This window comes from Perna viridis, chromosome 3 (genome assembly GCF_037379345.1).
Source record: "Perna viridis isolate PV_CMFRI_1.1 ecotype Kerala chromosome 3, ASM3737934v1, whole genome shotgun sequence".
Lineage (NCBI taxonomy): Eukaryota > Metazoa > Mollusca > Bivalvia > Mytilida > Mytilidae > Perna > Perna viridis.
The window spans coordinates 45,694,207-45,710,927 of record NC_142447.1 but is presented as its reverse complement, the minus strand read 5'-3'; the positions used below and the strand labels follow the sequence as shown (position 1 = coordinate 45,710,927).

The 16,721-nt window shown below is 34.2% G+C and overlaps 1 protein-coding gene across 1 annotated transcript; it reads right to left on the bottom strand.

The window, feature by feature from the left end:
• Positions 1-2,249: 2,249 nt before the first annotated feature.
• Positions 2,250-16,427, bottom strand: LOC148622477 (hillarin-like). Its single transcript, XM_088572442.1, has 9 exons — positions 16,265-16,427; positions 13,524-13,609; positions 13,062-13,190; positions 12,245-12,474; positions 10,805-11,924; positions 10,409-10,574; positions 9,075-9,355; positions 4,491-4,676; positions 2,250-2,403 (listed from the first exon to the last, which is right to left on the bottom strand). The coding sequence occupies exons 2-9, from the start codon at positions 13,599-13,601 to the stop codon at positions 2,368-2,370; spliced, it is 2,226 nt and encodes a 741-aa protein (XP_088428568.1). The 5' UTR covers positions 13,602-13,609; positions 16,265-16,427; the 3' UTR covers positions 2,250-2,367.
• Positions 16,428-16,721: the final 294 nt, after the last annotated feature.

The following is a 16,721-nucleotide window of genomic DNA, read 5'->3' as shown; positions in this document are numbered from 1 at the left end:
ATTTTTAAAACGTATTGGTTGTTATCTTTCAAACTTAAATAAATGAATAATTTTTCATCATTTATTTCGTCGAATTTTAACGTTTGGCCTTTTACATTGCATTTTTGCGACAAAAGTAATACCACTAAATTCTAATATATATATATATATATATATAATTTTAACAGTTTAATACCATACCAAAGTCTGAGAAAGGAAGCGAGTATAAATGTGCACTAAGTGCATGTTTTTAAGTTTCTTGTAAATGTGCACTATATGGATGTTTTTAAGTTTTTATTTGTAATTTATTCAGTTTCATCCAATAATCTTATTTTATTTTGTCCTTGGCTTATAAAATCTGCTTTTAAATGTGCTTTGCGAATGAACAGTACCATGCTCTCAGTTGTTTCATAGCTTCACATAGGATGTTACTATGTCTGTATGTCTATCAAAGGCTCAACAAAGCTTGTGCTTTTACATTGTTAACCATGCCGACTATTTATTATTTTTTAAATAACTGAGTAAGAATTGGAAGTAATATCTGTAAACAATAACCAATAACTGATGGCGGTGGAGTCTATACTAGCCTTCAGGATACCCGACCGAAAATATGACTTACTGGCCAATGGACTACTGTGTTGACGCTCTGGCCTGCTCTCAAAGCACCGTGACCCAACGCGGGGCCTGGGAGCTTACTACTCCTGCAACGTAAGAGGTTGGAATTCCGTTCCTCCATACCCCAACCTATTACACCCAGCGCCATATTGCAGACCGCTCGTTCCGACGTTCTTTGACATCGGCAGAATTATTGTAAAATATTTACCATTTAAAACATTTTATACAGTTTCTTCTCCATAACACGGGAGAAGGTAAATAAAGTAAAGAAAAACAAATGACCTACCTGATTAGAAAATCCAGCAATCCTGAAAATCCTTTGTAAAAGCAGTTTAAATGAACTTCACACTTGGTTTTTAGCTTTTTGAATATGAAACTCCGATTGATAAAATTACGGAATTTAAAATTTGCAAAACGAACATATTGAATTAACCAAAGAATTGCCTTTACCAACTTTAAGTTCGTTTTGTCAAAAATATATTGTATTCCGTAAAATTAGTGACCTGATTCAAAAAGGTTGGTCACTCTGATAACTGTCGTCAATACAAATGTTTTCTAGGTATTTAACAAAAAATTTGGATTTTTGTCGCTTGATTTCCGGTGGGTTAAACTTCTTTTATATGAATAAAAGACAACCTCTAGCATCGCTGGAGTAGGCACGGGGAGGGGGGGGGGGTACGTACGACAACCGATGAAGAGTGACGATCTCAGCTTTGTTAAAAAGCTTACTTTGTGGACTTACCCGACGGGAATAATATTGACATGAGTGAATTCAAGGCAAAGACGAATTAAAGATGACAGACCAGAATCACGATCTACGTACATAATATTAAACCAACAGGAAAACTCGAATGACTGAGCAATCAGACTAAAGAGGTCCACTTATTAGCAAATGCCCCGATCCTACCAGTGCCGATGCGTTACTCTATGAATGTACTCGCATCGAATTTCATGTTCCTCCGGATTTTTTCCTATTCTTAATGGGAAAATGGTCAAACAAATGTACGATATTGGTCAACAATCTTTATGTACTGCTAAAATTATGAGATATTTTTTTCTAGCCGACAATGTTTGGTATATGGTATAACATATAAGAAGTATAAAATTGTTGTGTAGATTGAAACTTTCACCATTCCAGGCCTTTTTTGTTTTCGTGATGTCAATACTAAACACTAATACAATAGACAAGTGAAGGTTCATTACTAATACCTGTCTAATAGCATATGTAACGTTATTCATTTGGTTGCAACCACGTAGAAGAGGAAAGTAGAACCAACATCTTAAGTAAGAACTGAAGACACAACTTACGCAATGCTTAACATATTGTAGGGTTACATTGCGATCATAGGTTTCTTAAAATTAGATGATGGTGAGCCGGTCGGGCGTAAAGCTTCAAGCCTTGTTGTCTTGATTTGGGGGGTTATCGTTTAATCGATAACTTCATGTATTACACAAGAATTTTTTTATTTTCTTGTTCCTACGTTTTTTTTATCACATATAATTTAGATTTTGTATACAGAAATAAACCATTACCCTTTTTTTCAAAATGGATGTAATTTTTCACTCATATTTCTGAATGCATGTAGAACTATTTAGTTTAATGCCCTTGTATTATATCCTTATGTAGTGCAGCGTTGTGTAGTCTAGCTTGTTTCACTTGAGATAGAAAGTTAAAAAGCTTATTATGTATTTTTTTTTATTCAAATGATAAACAATACAAAGAACAGGAACATTATATAACTTCTTCTGATTTTTACTGGATTTCCTCTTTTTTTATTCTTGTTCATACTCACTGATCATGCTGGTTGCCTGCAAACCGTAAACAGAAGAATATTATTTTGTGTCTTGGATTATCACAGTTCAAGCCTGCCAGTTTCATTGCTATATGTATTCATTTTAAGAACCAGCCCATACAAAATTCCAACACTTCCTATTTTGCCAAAACAAAAAAAAAAAAAAACAAAAAAAAAAAACGAACAAAATATGCTTTGTCGGTATATACATATGCTATACTAGTATTTGTACGTAAGGATAGCTGTAAGATATGTATTTTTGAGAAAATCTTACATTTCTGCCCCACTTTAATCGACAAAATCAAGAACGATAATTCTTGCAAAGTGCCAATTTTATACACAATCTATGTATTTTTTTATCTCGATAGTACAAAAACCAAATAAAATACTATTACTACTTATGTGGTTTGTTACTATTTCTGAATAGAAAATCAAGGGAATTCGGTGGGTGTATGATATACACGAAACACCTAAATAAGTGTCGGCTTTTATCAATTTAAACCGAAGGTCATAATTGACATACATGTACATGTAGCAGGCGCCAGAGCCTTGAGATTTGTAAAGCCTTATAGCATCTTCAATTATCTTACACTACCGCAGTAAAATAGTCCCATTGGCATACCGCATTTATGTTCAAATACAGGTAGTTAGGTCTATTTTATAGGTATTTCTAATATATCAAATTAACTTCTATGTTATTTACGCCAATAAACAAACCAAATAAACAACTTTTACTGTGAACTAAATATACTGATTAATTAGCCCTGTACACACAGGTGACTGTACATTTGTATTAACAACGATCGAATTAAAAATAGTTGACCTCTAAGCTCTTATAAGTACCTGTTCAGTCGTTCACTGGCGATATATTCAAGTTGTCTATTTATTTTTAGACGCATAATAAACTATTTAAAGTATAGATAGAAAGGAAAACCCTGCAAGGCAATAGATATTCATTGAATCATAGAAATGAAATATAAAGGGGAATGCCGAAGCTGTTTTAAGATATTTCATGCAGGCCCTAGCGGATCCAAAATATGTACAAAACAAGGGGCAGTGCATCCGATGAAGAAACTTATACAGAGAAAGGGGTTTCAAGCTATCATTTGCCACACATTTTTTTTGGCCAAACGTTGTACAAAAAGGTAACATATAACACCCGAAACATCCCGTTGTATCACTCATTGGATCGTATATTTTTAGTAAGGTTACCGCCTCGTGACATCAGAAACCCGGAAATGGATGACAAATAAAAATGAAACTTTGTTTAGATGATAGCATAGGAATTTCGATAATGCATTTCTCGGGAATGGTGTTAATCTGTGGTCTGGTGATATTACTTTTGTAATCATGAATAATCATTCTAATGGGTTATTTTGGCCACGTGTGAAGATAATAGAGCTGCGGGTGCTCCAGGTGCTCCAAGGCCTTAAAAGTGCATGGCTAGTATTGTTTGCACCAGACATAATTGTTGAAATTATATATTTAGACTTAATGTTAAGGTAAATGTGTCGAAAAGTTTTGTTTTCATTCATCTAGGTGTTCCATGTAACCCGACGTCGAACCTGAATATTACGCAAACTGGCGTAATGCTACGATGCATCATGAATTTGGTGTGTATTTTGTAATGACCTTTGTAATAGAATGGTGAATTTAAGAATAAATGAAAAGTTTAATACTGATCATATTACAACAAAAAGCTTATGTCTAGATACGTTCGAATTCAGTCTCCGTATTTTCATTTTATCTCCATTTTTTGCCAATTTGACGATTATTTGCAGTAAAAATTCAAACGATCTATAGAAATTGATTCAGTACATGAGTACTTTAATTTTATAAACTGCTACTTGATAACAACGTAGCCATCGTCTTGATTTTCGCCGGGGTTATATATGACGACTTAATTATTCATTTTTTTACAACCTTGAATATTGTAAAATATCAACAACATGTAGTCATTTCTCTTTGATGGGAAAAAAGAACGGATATGGTGAAACGCAACAAATGAGCTAGTCAGCGTATAAACAGTGATGTACCAGACAATTCGAATATCTAGTGCAATAACATCAAATTCGTTCCTGATTAAAAAACTTCAAAACTCACCCACTGATAAAATGTTGCTGCACCCGAACTTGCAATCTGAACAGACTCTAGATTGTAATTGTCCAGAATAGAACTCGCTTGGGCAACATTTCTTGGCTTAACCTTTTTTATTTCTATATTGGCGACTTTCCTTTTCAATCCATCTTTTCCCTTTTTAGATATCAAACTCTGAACTTTGGACCAATTCTGGAATAGTGCAAGTGACAAAAGTTTTAAAATACGCAAGCAATGAAAGAAAAAAAAGTATTTTTGAATACACATATTGTATAGAAAAAAAAAACGAGGAAACATGGATTCGAACGGTAGACAAAGAAATATAATGCAAGGATAACGACTAGACAGGGAATATAGATACGTTTGAACCGAAAACATTGAATAACTAAAATAACTCGTGCAATGATGCACATGAAAATGGGCTAAAAACTGGGAGTATGGACTAGGTGCACCGATAGGGTAAGCTTAATTTTTTCCTAGAAACACCCGTCGAGTTGCTTATGAAATTTCACGTCCGGGGTAGACGAAAGAGGAAAGAAAAACTATGACACGGTGAAAGATGCAGATGGATACACCATAACGATCCACGAGTTCTTGATGATTAATTTTGTAGTGATGACCTTAATCTTGTAGCGACTTGTAATCCTGTTTTGTAATTGTAAGATGTCTAACACGAAACAAAAGCCCGCGTAGTATCGGTATGTTCTGGCATAATGTATGGGTTGTGATATGAAAACTCAATTTGCAATAAAGGATGTTGCCCCTGAGAGATGAAAAAAAGTTGACGATACGGAATGAGAACTCTTCGCGTTTGTCGTATAGATTGACCATGAATATTCATTTTCCATCGATCTCTAAGAGTAAGTCAAGATATGAGGCTGACTTCAAACGGTCTGTGGTGTCCTTTTAAAGTTCATCTCAGTTCTTCGAGGATAGATGAAATGTATAAAATCTCCGATTCTTATATTATTTGAAAGTCAGCCTCATAAGAGTGAAGGAATAGGTTAGCGAGAATTATAGTCCGATAACAGTCTAGCAGGATTTCAAGAAGATCTTTCGAATTTTGCAGGCTCCACATTGAATTAATACCACTTCGGGAGTAACAAGTGTTGTGGTAGGACTGCAGACCCTCTTTGACAGTTGTGAGTATAGAAGTTAAAAGTTTTGAAAGAGGTTTGGTGGTACATTTCGTTTGGCTAGATCCTCAATCTCAGTTTCCGCTATATAGACGACGTATTATCTTTTAACAATCCTAATTTCGGGGATTTGATACATCGCATCTACCCCATAGAACTTGAGATAAAGGATACTACAGACACTGTGAAGTCAGCCTCATATCTTGATCTACACTTAGAAATCGGTGGTAAAGGAAAACTATTGACCAAACTTTACGACAAACGTGATGACTTTTCATTCAGAATTGTCAACTTTCCTTTCATCTGTGGCAACATCACTTCAGCACCTGCGTATGGAGTGTTCATATCACAACTCATACGTTATGCTAGAGCTTGCCGAAACTACGCAGACTTTTTATATCGCACTAGAACTCTAACAAATAGGCTTCTGGAACAGGGTTATGTTGCTACAAGATCGAAGTCATCACTACAGAAGTTTTATGGTCATCATCATAAAGTCGTGGATCGTTATGGTGTATCCATCTGCACCATGAAAATTGATTTATTAAACGGGTCATGGTTTTTCTTTCCTCGTTTGTCTACCCCGGACTTGACTTTTTATGAGCAACTCGGCGGGTGTTTCTAGAAAAGCAGAGGACGCTTACCCTACCGGTGCACCTGGTCCATACTCCCAGTTTTTAGTGGAGTTCGAGTTGCTCATTTGCTTTTGTCACTTTGTATGTATGATTTTAGTTACTTTATGTTCTTTGTTGTGCATGTCTGTTTTCCATGCCTGGTCTTTGTCCCTGGATTGCATTCTTTAGATTACCGCTATAACCTTGGTTCCCTTGATTACTCTCTCTCCCATATTTTCTTTCTTTTATACTCTTTTTTTTTTAGTTCAGATAACTATTGCCACAGATATTGAAATGACAAGTTCATCACATATGATAACATATATACTGTTTCTGATTCAGTTTTGTCACAATTAGTTGTTTACATTGTATATTATGTTTTATTGCTGACGTATGTTCACAAAATATTTGTAATTAATTATGTGGAAAGGACCTTTGTACGTTGATATAACGTATGTCCAATCCAATTGCCTGTAAATTTTAGCAATAAAATATGTTTAAACTAAAGTGCTGGAACACCAACATACTTGTTATGTAAAGTAGACAATGAATTGGCTACATCGGGATCTTTGATGTATTAGTAGCATGAACACTCATTGAGTTACCTAGAACTTTCGCGACCCTAGAGATTAAATATATCACAGCATCCATAAGAATTTTAGTTACGGTTCGCGGTACTTAGGAGCTTTAGCAGGGATTATTAGTAGAGACATCAATAGTTCCATTCAGTCACTGCATGTAGGATCTAACGTCATTCTATTTTACTTTTTATTTAGATGACCTTTTTCAGAATCCTCTTGGTTTTTCCTTTGATCAATGTTCTCAAAATCACGAAAGATGTTGAGTTTAGTGCGAATGTGATGAAGTCCAAGAAGTATATGTATGAAATTAAAGGATCAAGATCATCTATCGAGACAACATGCATCTTAAGTAATGTATAGTACGAAGACCGTGACTTCTTGTCCATCCTGAATTGCTGTCGTCAACTCACAGGGCTTGTTCCCACTATCAAATATGCAACCGCAAAAGTATATAACTACGAAAAGGGTGATCCCAGATTTGGGGGTGGCTCACTTCAAATCATTTTGACAAATGATGAATCTAATGAATAAACACAGGTATCACCATCAAATATTTCTAATTCGATCAACATAATGATTTGAACATTCAAACTCCATATGTTCCGGGGTCGAATAAATTCATCACATTCACGTACTGACTTGAAAGATTTCCCATACTTATGATATACTTCAGCAATGCTAGAGGTTGACTGGCAAGCTATTTTATGACTTGGTGCCATCCTAACCTCCTAACCTAATCTGACATGTTGAAAGCTACCGCCAATATGAATAAGCTAAACATGTGTTTTTAAATATTTAAAGTGTTTTATTTACACAAAAGAAATTTAACTACCGGAAATATTTGTTAAATATCTAGAAAACAATGTAATGTAGACAGTTGTCAAAATGACCACCCATTTTGAATTAGGTCACTTATTTTCGGAACATAATGTGTTTTGGACAAAACGAACTTAAGTTGGTAAAGGCAATTCTTTGGTTAATTAAATATGTTCGTTCCGCAAATTTTAAAATCCGTAATTTTATCAACCGAATTACACACTTAAAAAAAAAACAACCAATTTATGAAGTTCATTTTAAAGGATTTCCAGGATTGCGGGATTTTCTCATCAGTTAGGTCATTGGTTTTCTTTAGTTTAGTCACCTTCTGTCGCGTTATGGTGAAGAAACTATAATAAACGTTTTAAATGGCAAATAGTAAACTATAATTCTGCCGATTTCAAAGAACGGCGGAACGACCGTTATGCAATATGGCGCTCGGAAGTAAGAGGTTGGGGTATGGAGGAACGGAATTCCAACCTCTTACGTTGTAGTAGTAACTTATGATATTGTCATTGCATCCACAAGGTATTGCAGTACCTTCATATCCAGTATTCCCCTCTTTCCCTTAGATTTCTATTTAAGATGCAACTGTATGTTGGGTGGTATATTTTTTCAGGAATATACAATTCCATAGAGAGGATTGAATGATCTTGTTGATTGAAATGTTGATAAACCGTTGGGAATTTGTTGGTGTTAATTTCCGAACGATGATCACACATTCGCTTGTGTTTCACGGACATATTCTAGACCGCATAAATTGCATAATGATCCGTAGATTAAGTTGGTTGATTTGCAACTGAAGCAATCATGACTTCTTAGGCGTTTTATTTGAAAGGGCACTAATATAGAAAGTGTTACTAGTCGTACTACTCTTCATAATTTCAGTAGTTCTACTGGGAGGTGAACACAGCTTGTTGCCAAATTGATATATTGTTCTAGACTTTATATCTAAGAGCTAAACAAAACAAAACAAAATAAAACAAAACAAACCAAAAAAAACCAAAACAAAAAATGAAGGCGCTGCAAGATGTTACACATGCAGAGTACAATTAATACATTAGATGTGGCTATTTTCTTTCAATGTGTGTGTGTGTGTGCGCGCGCGTTTGTGTTTTTAACCAGGGTAACTACATACGTTAGAGCAGTTTTCCCAACTCAAGTAGCTGACAACATTGAATTAAGGAGGTAGACCTAGGGTAAGGGACATAAATCTTGAAATCAGTGGTATGTTTGTATCACATTCAATTTCAACAGAACCGATGAGCTTACCTTTGAAGCAGAGTGAAATCAGTCCAAGTTACTTTGATGCTTAAATGAGATTGGCGTAAAATACTAAATACAAACGTTCCAATGATTTGTAAGAGTCGTGTCCTTAACCTAGGGTTACCTCCTTAAACAACAACAAAATTCTTTGAATGTGCATTTAAGTTTCTACCTGACCTTCAGATCTGCCTCTTTATGACCAAGGAGTATAAATGTTGCCGCCATTACTCCGTGGACTGGCTTTGGTGGTTTTGGGTAACTTCGGAGTTCTGAAATTGTTTTCTGGCCCATTTCCAACACAGCATGGCGAAGGCGCTTCAGTTTTCTCAACCTGGACCTCAGTGCACTGGCATCATGATACAATTCGCCCAGTTCCTTTTTCAAAGATGTCTCACTTAGATTGTGCATAGTATTTTCAAGCTTGTCCAAATCTTTCGTATCTATTGCCTCTTTTATTTCTAAAATCGATATCCAAATATAAGTTAAAGAACGATCAGATTAATAATAGGATATAACCAATTAGTAATTTGATATAGCAAGTTACTAATTTGATATCACGAGTTAGTAATTTGATATAATAAGTTAATGATTTGTCATGACAAATTACTAATTTTATATAACAAGATTGTAATTCTTTATAACAGATTTACTAATTTGATATAAAAGGTTACTAATTTGATATAAAAGATTACTAATTTGATTTAACATATTACCAATTTGATATAACATGTTGCTAATTTAATATAACAAATTACTATTTGTTATAGTATGGAAGTGTATAAGGGTCATAAATAACGATTATTTTTGGTATAAGGTCATAACTTACGCCACAATGCTGAATTTACTCTAACCGATCGGAAGTTCTAAATTACGACTGAAAATATTAGTCTAAAACACAGTCCTACATCCACAAAAGCTTAATCCATCAAATTTATATAGGCACAAAATTTGATCGTTATTCATTTTTATATCAAAGCAAGGCGCGTATTTTAAGTGCAAATTATAGTTAAGTGTATTCTTTTATTTCATTTTTTATCTTGTTTTGTCATGTCTCGAATTGTTTCGGTTTTTTTTTTTTTTTTTTTTTTATATATCGACCCCCAAATTTGACAAAAAAAAATGTAATGTTTATTAATACATAAGCTTTAATGTCCACTAGTTGATTAAAAGGAAGTCTAGTTCTTCACTTTAGTTTATTCTGCTTCATTCGAAAAGATGTTTATCATGAAAATTTTACGGTCGGGTTTGCTATATTGTCGAGCTTTTCTTACTTGAAAATTAAAATGATCTATAGACTGCAATTTATGGCGATATATAAAGGAAGATACAGCTATAGGTCGGAAAAAAATTATTTTGATTTACAAAAAGAAATCAAAACAAACTAACAAACAAACAAACAAAAAACGAACAGAAAAAAATTATCAGATTTAGACTCTTCGCGACCTTTCTGCGTATTTCCGACTGTCTTGCTATTTTTACTAAATTGGTAAAAACGTCTGCCATTGATATACCTTTATTTAGCCTAACTAATTCTAGTTTCCGTTTAGCCTTTCTGTACTCTCCTTTATCTTTAAGACCCTTTGATTCAAATTCTTTCACAGCTGCCTGAATACTTCCCAAAGAACCGCTGCCAATCGCATCAATTAACCGCTTCCTAGTCTCAGTTTTTTGTTGCTCCTAAATAAGTAAAAATAACGGTCAACTTCTCTGAACATCATTCGTTTCTGAATTGTTAAAATAAATTGCTAGTGAAAAGAGCAACCAAATCTTATTGTGCAGATACCAATATTAGATGCGTGTGGACATGTTAGAGTCGATTTATTTAGCATATTGAGTTCATTCATTTAAATTTAAAAAAAATGTTTCATGGCCGTGTAATTTTCACTACGACACTCAATAAGTCTTACCTCAACAACTGCAGTCCGCTGCAGCACGTAATTACAAACATTTTCATACGAAAGCACGCCTTTTGTTTTATGAAATATTTGCAGAACATATTCTCCTTCGTGTGGTGGTCTAACCATAACCACAGTTTCTGTGTTCTTTCTCACAACTTTGACACTGTTCGATAGTTCAGATTTTGATTTGAACTGTTGGCACAGCTCTGCATGAATATCAGATTCCGGGTCAACATTGAATTTGAACTCCGTGATTAAGGATTCGTCGATAGATAACTTTCCTGCTTTGTCAGACAGCGCTACCATTTTGTGCTTCTTCATTATTTCAGATTTTACTCCCCAACCTATTTCTGGCACTAACGGTAACGGAATACATTCATCCATGCCACTTTTGCACACTATTCTGAAGTCACATATCCAACTTAATGACCTAACAATTTCGGATTTCAGGTCACTGCAAAATATTTGAATTATGTAACTTCCAACGCCAGTCGGTGGAAATCGTACTTCAAATATAGTTGTATTTTTGGAGTTGTAGTGTAAAACGAACTTGCTCATATGCGGATATTCATATTCACCTTCGTCGTTCTGGCTTCGTTTCCGGAAAAGACTGTAGCTGAATTGCAATCTGTTTTTCAGTGAATCTGGCATTTGTATTACAATTTCCACTTTTTCATTATTGCACACAATTTTACATGTTTTCGGTTCAAGGACTTTCAACCCTAGCTTGAAGAAACGTGGTTGAAGAAACAATTTACTCTCGAAAGAAGACATGGAAATAGGATCGTCTAATAGCTGCCATTTTTTATCATTTGGGAAGCACTTATAGATAAATATTGCAGGGTCCGTCATGAAATACGATTCGTTGACAAACGGGCTTACTATGTACGACCGAGTTAATTCTCTGTGGGCCGAACGACAATTGCTTCCATCTACCTTTGTCCACAATCCTGTTTCATACCCATGAGAACGCACTAAAGACCAATATGGATGAACAAGACGCCAATTCCCATCGACGAATACTGCATTCCAGGTATTTTTCAGCCTTTCTTTGTCTACTTTGTCCCCAACTTCGTAGTAAACACCCTTTGCTGTCCCATGCAGAACCACACATGGCAAACCTGCTTTTCTGTCCAAAGTACAATAAAATATCAGTTATTACGTACTGTAACAAGATTTCGCAAAGTAGCTGATGTGTTAAAAAGGCTTCTAAATGCAATATACAATTGCAGCATTATTGAAAAAGCGATAAATTATAATAAACGGGTTAAAAAAAAATGTTTGCTGAACAAACGTTTTTCATGTAAGACCAAGACTGCATAATAAAATAATGTAGACACATCATAATCGCCATTGACTCTTATAACAATAATTAACTAGTTTGCGTATAGGATACCCTGCTTTCATAGTATCGAACTTGACAAGTGATATACATAACTGTAAACGCACCTGCACAGGTCAGCAAATAAATTAGCATAAGTTCCTTTTTTCATACGGATTGCATGGAGATATCCTACAGGTGTATCTGGCGAGGGTATATCTTTCTTGCATAATAATAAAGGAATCTTTTGCTGTACCACCCAACAAAAAATTGCGCGAAGCTTTTTGAGATCTTGATCTAAATCTTTTAGAAGATATTCTAGAAGAGTTGAGTAGTTTTCGGCAGCATCCAAAGGAGTCTGGAAACAAAAAAAACTTTTACTGTTGGGTTCTGTATATTATTGAATGGTCAGTTATCATAACCAATCACTAGAAATATTATACTTGACATTAGTTACTCAAAATTAAATACAAAATCGTTTTATTTTTGTTTAAAAAAAATTACATTTTTAAAATAGATGTTGTAAAAGTAATGATGTGCCACTTATGTAACAATGCGTATTTAAAAGTGTTTTTCTAACTACGTCCATAGGCATATGATGGTAGGCCTTAAAATGGAACCATTATTTGCTGGAACGAATTCGACACTCATATCGCGAAAACATTCTTTGGACAACGATAAGCTGATAGCACCTATTGCTGGTAGTTTTGGGAAATATAACACAGTGGGTGAAAGGAAAACTTTGCAGAGCTTTCTAACCATATTCTAAATTATTAAACCTTGTACTAAAATATGTAATGTGGTTATTTCGGAGGCGAAATGACTAAATTACAGCAATAAGATTTCTTTTTTAATAACACGGTTACTAAAAGATACGTCTGATTCTTACACAGATCTGTACTTTTAACTATACTAACAATAAGAATACATTAATTGTTTTTGTACCCGACGGACGTGATTCTCTACTTCTGTGAAGTCACCTGGAGTATAGATGTCAGATTTTGTACCAATAGGTGGACTAGGGTCGGGGTATGTTAGACCGTCCTCCTTTGGCCCGAACTCAACAGATATATCCTGTGAAAGAAAAGGTGGAAAAACATATCAAAATGAGCTGTTTCATGGTTTTATACTATGTTAAAATTGTAAAGATTGTCATGTTGTGTATTATACAATGAGAAGGTCATGCAAAATAAATAAGCATGTTTCTGGTCGAAATATTCTTTTTCCAGAATGAACCAAACACTCGATCTAACATTGAAAGTAACCTAATTTAATTACACGGAGAATGAACAAGTACATGTATGTTTTAAGAATTGCTGTGTTGCTTGATAACACAAAAAATTATAATAAAAAATGATAATAACTTTCACGTAGATGACAAAATAAAACGGTCGGTTAAAATCTTACAGTGGAACTGGAAACTACAGTTTTACCAGCTATTAATCGTTTGGAACTTTGCTTGGTAGTAATCTGACTTTTTGACATTACCTCATCTGAAAAATAATATGTATACAGTTTATCTTAAGTTCTTTGTTTAGTTTAGCTTGTAATTTAGTACATATCTTCTATTTTTATAAGATATCTTATAAAATATATCAGATCACTTATATAATGTACAGTTTATAAGTTATGTCTGGGTATACAAGCATTATAAGATACCTTTTATACTATATTCCTTTTAAGATATCTCATAAAGTTTATGAGATATCTCATATTAAATTAGGGTCAGGGGCGTAAAACTTATTTTGCCTTTCTTGATAGCAGGAAGGCTTTTGACGCTGTTGGAAGACGGGGTCTTATGTACATGTTGTATAAACATGGTGTTAAAGGTAAACTGTGGATGATTGTCAATGATTTACATTTAAATACACGAAGTGCTGTTGTAGTCAACCAACATCAATGGAAATATTTTCCTGTTTTAGAAGGAGTAAGGCAAGGTAGTGTTCTGTCTGGCTTACTCTACTTGGTTTTTATAAATGATTTAGTCTGAGAAATAGAAACATGTAATAGAAATATGAGCATTTTCAATCTTAATAGTTGTGCTCCAGCCCTTGCTGATAGTATAGCGTGCATTGCGACGTCGCCGGTAGCGCTATGTACAATGTATGTTAGATGTCAGTTTTAGATTCTCTCAAAATTGGCACTTTACCTTTAATGCCAGCAAGTTATGTATAGTGCAATTTTCGATGAATAATAAAGAAAAAAGTAAGATTTTTCATGGAATATTCAATTTGGTGATGAAACAATTCCGTATTCTGCCAGTTATTCGCATCTTGGTATAGATTTGACGTCCAACTTGAAATCTAGAGAAAGGGCCGAGAAGGCATGTAGAAAAGGAAAAATGTTTATTTTGCATTAAAATGTGTCTTTCCGCAAAGAACGAATCCTATGGTATTAGTTAGAATATACAAAACTGTCATATTTCCAAGTGTAATGTATGGTTGCGAGTTGTGGAACAATCTCAAGTCTGTGGAAATATCATCTCTCAACTGTTTCCAACATTTTATAGTTAAAAATATACATGACTTAAAAACAGCCACCAGATCAGATATTTGTGAAAGTATTATTGACCTCTCACCAACAGTGAGTTCTATACATAAAAGGAAATTATTTTTTCTTCAGAAATTGTGTTCTCTTAACACTACGTACTTGACAAAACAAATTTTCCTAATGAGACTTTTTTCTTGTCTTATGGATAAGAACAGAAATCAATACGGTTTTATTCCAGAAATCGTGAGTATCCTGTGTACCTACAAACTAACTGAATAAATCTCTGAATATGTAAGAGAAAGAGTCTTTCCCTCAAAACCACGATGGAAATCAATTGTACACAAACAGTAGATGATATACAACTCAATGACTGGAGAAATCGCATTTTAGCAGATCAAATTTCAATCGTTTTGCGAATATTCACAAAACTGTGTCAATTTGCGAGTTTCTGGAAAAATACAGAGTCATTTAAAGACATTAGAAATGCATACATTATTACCAAACTCAAAACTGAAATTCCTTATTCAACCGGTCATGTAGTCTGCGATGTTTGTAACTCAATTATATAGATGTCAACGTTCACGCGTGCTGTGCTTGCTCATGCACAGAGGTATACCGTGAGATATGGAGGGAGGTAATAATAGAGAATTTTAAACTGCCATTGTGTCTTGAACTATTTTCATACGACGACGAAACGTTATTTCAAACTCTTCTCGGCCGTGAGCCTATATTTAGTTTCGAAATCGATGATTATACATTTGTAAATACTTTGTTTAACTATGCGACTCGCATGTTGCACAATGTGTCGCCCAGTTCGGCCAATCGACAAAACTGATTCTTTATTAATGCATGACGTGTCATTAGCAAATCATTTATTTGAGTAAATTGTATGACTTCTTTTTGAGATCGCATTGTGTATAGTATGTGCGATATATATGTATACTTTGTCATTATATTCCTTAAAAGATATCAAATATTAAGTTAGGGACAGGGGCGTAGCTCCCTAACCGTGAATAAGTTATCTTAAGAAATATATGTGATATCTTGTAAAGCTTATGAGACATCCTTCAACCTTTATAAGATATTTCAAAAACTATACCAACAAAATTATATAAGATATTTCATAAACTTTATAAGATATCTTATATATTTTATAAGATGCTTTATAAAAATAAAATACAGGATATCTATTAAATTATACGAAATATAGATCTACAAATTGAATTAAATATTGATACGGCAATATACATTTTATCTGACACTTTTACATACATTAATTATTTTCTTCAGTTCTTTACTCAATGAGCGATTGAAGTGTTGTTTGTCATTTTCAATCACAGAAACGTTTTTTTTTACTTTTTTTCTATCCAACAAAAAAAAAGCGACATGCTCGAGCAGTTGTCGCCAAAAGAACAGATGACTTTTTTCTCCATCGATGATCCATGCCCTCATTCAGTTTCTGTAGAGTAAGGGTTGGTGAATTACTTCTAGTTTTCTGCGTGTGAAAATTAGATGTTCTTTCTGTCTAAGTCGTCTGTTGGTAGGTTCTATCATCGATTATCCCCGATTACTTCAGTTTGCTATAATTATTTCTTAACAACCTTCTGTTTCATATAATTGTAAAAGTAAACCTTGGACATACATTAAGACATCCTTACCTCTTACTTCAGTTACATCATGTGCAGGTGAAGTCAACTCACGTATTATCGACTGTCGCTAAGTCTGACGTCTGTGACGTTTTGATATCTGTACTTGAATGCAATACTTTTGGCAGAAAGTTACTGTTTTGGGGATTACAAATCTAGATATGGGTAAAAGAAAGGTCCACTAACCTGGATTTGTTTACCAAGCAGAATAGTTTAATCACATTATTAAATGCAAGTATCCCCTTTGATTGATATCTTATCGTCATCATAGTTCAATCAGTAAAAATAGAGATAATTAATGTACGGATTGTTTTATTATCACATAGTCGGTAATTTGCCAATCGGTCTTTTATGTATTAAAACTACTTCGTGTATAACTGCCCCCCCCCCGCAACAGAAGCAAACAAACAAACGATTTATGACAAAATTAAAAAAACAAACAGACAACACTAACATAAAAACAAAAAGA

What these genes read in the sequence shown, in the direction of transcription:
- LOC148622477 (XM_088572442.1), bottom strand. Translation starts at nt 13,601, where the DNA reads ATGTCAAAAAGTCAGATTACTACCAAGCAAAGTTCCAAACGATTAATA. An exon ending in AGCGGACTGCAGTTGTTGAG is followed by an intron (nt 10,575 to 10,804) that starts GTAAGACTTATT and finishes TTACTTATTTAG; the next exon opens with GAGCAACAAAAAACTGAGAC. An exon ending in ATTAGTTAGGCTAAATAAAG is followed by an intron (nt 9,356 to 10,408) that starts GTATATCAATGG and finishes TATCGATTTTAG; the next exon opens with AAATAAAAGAGGCAATAGAT.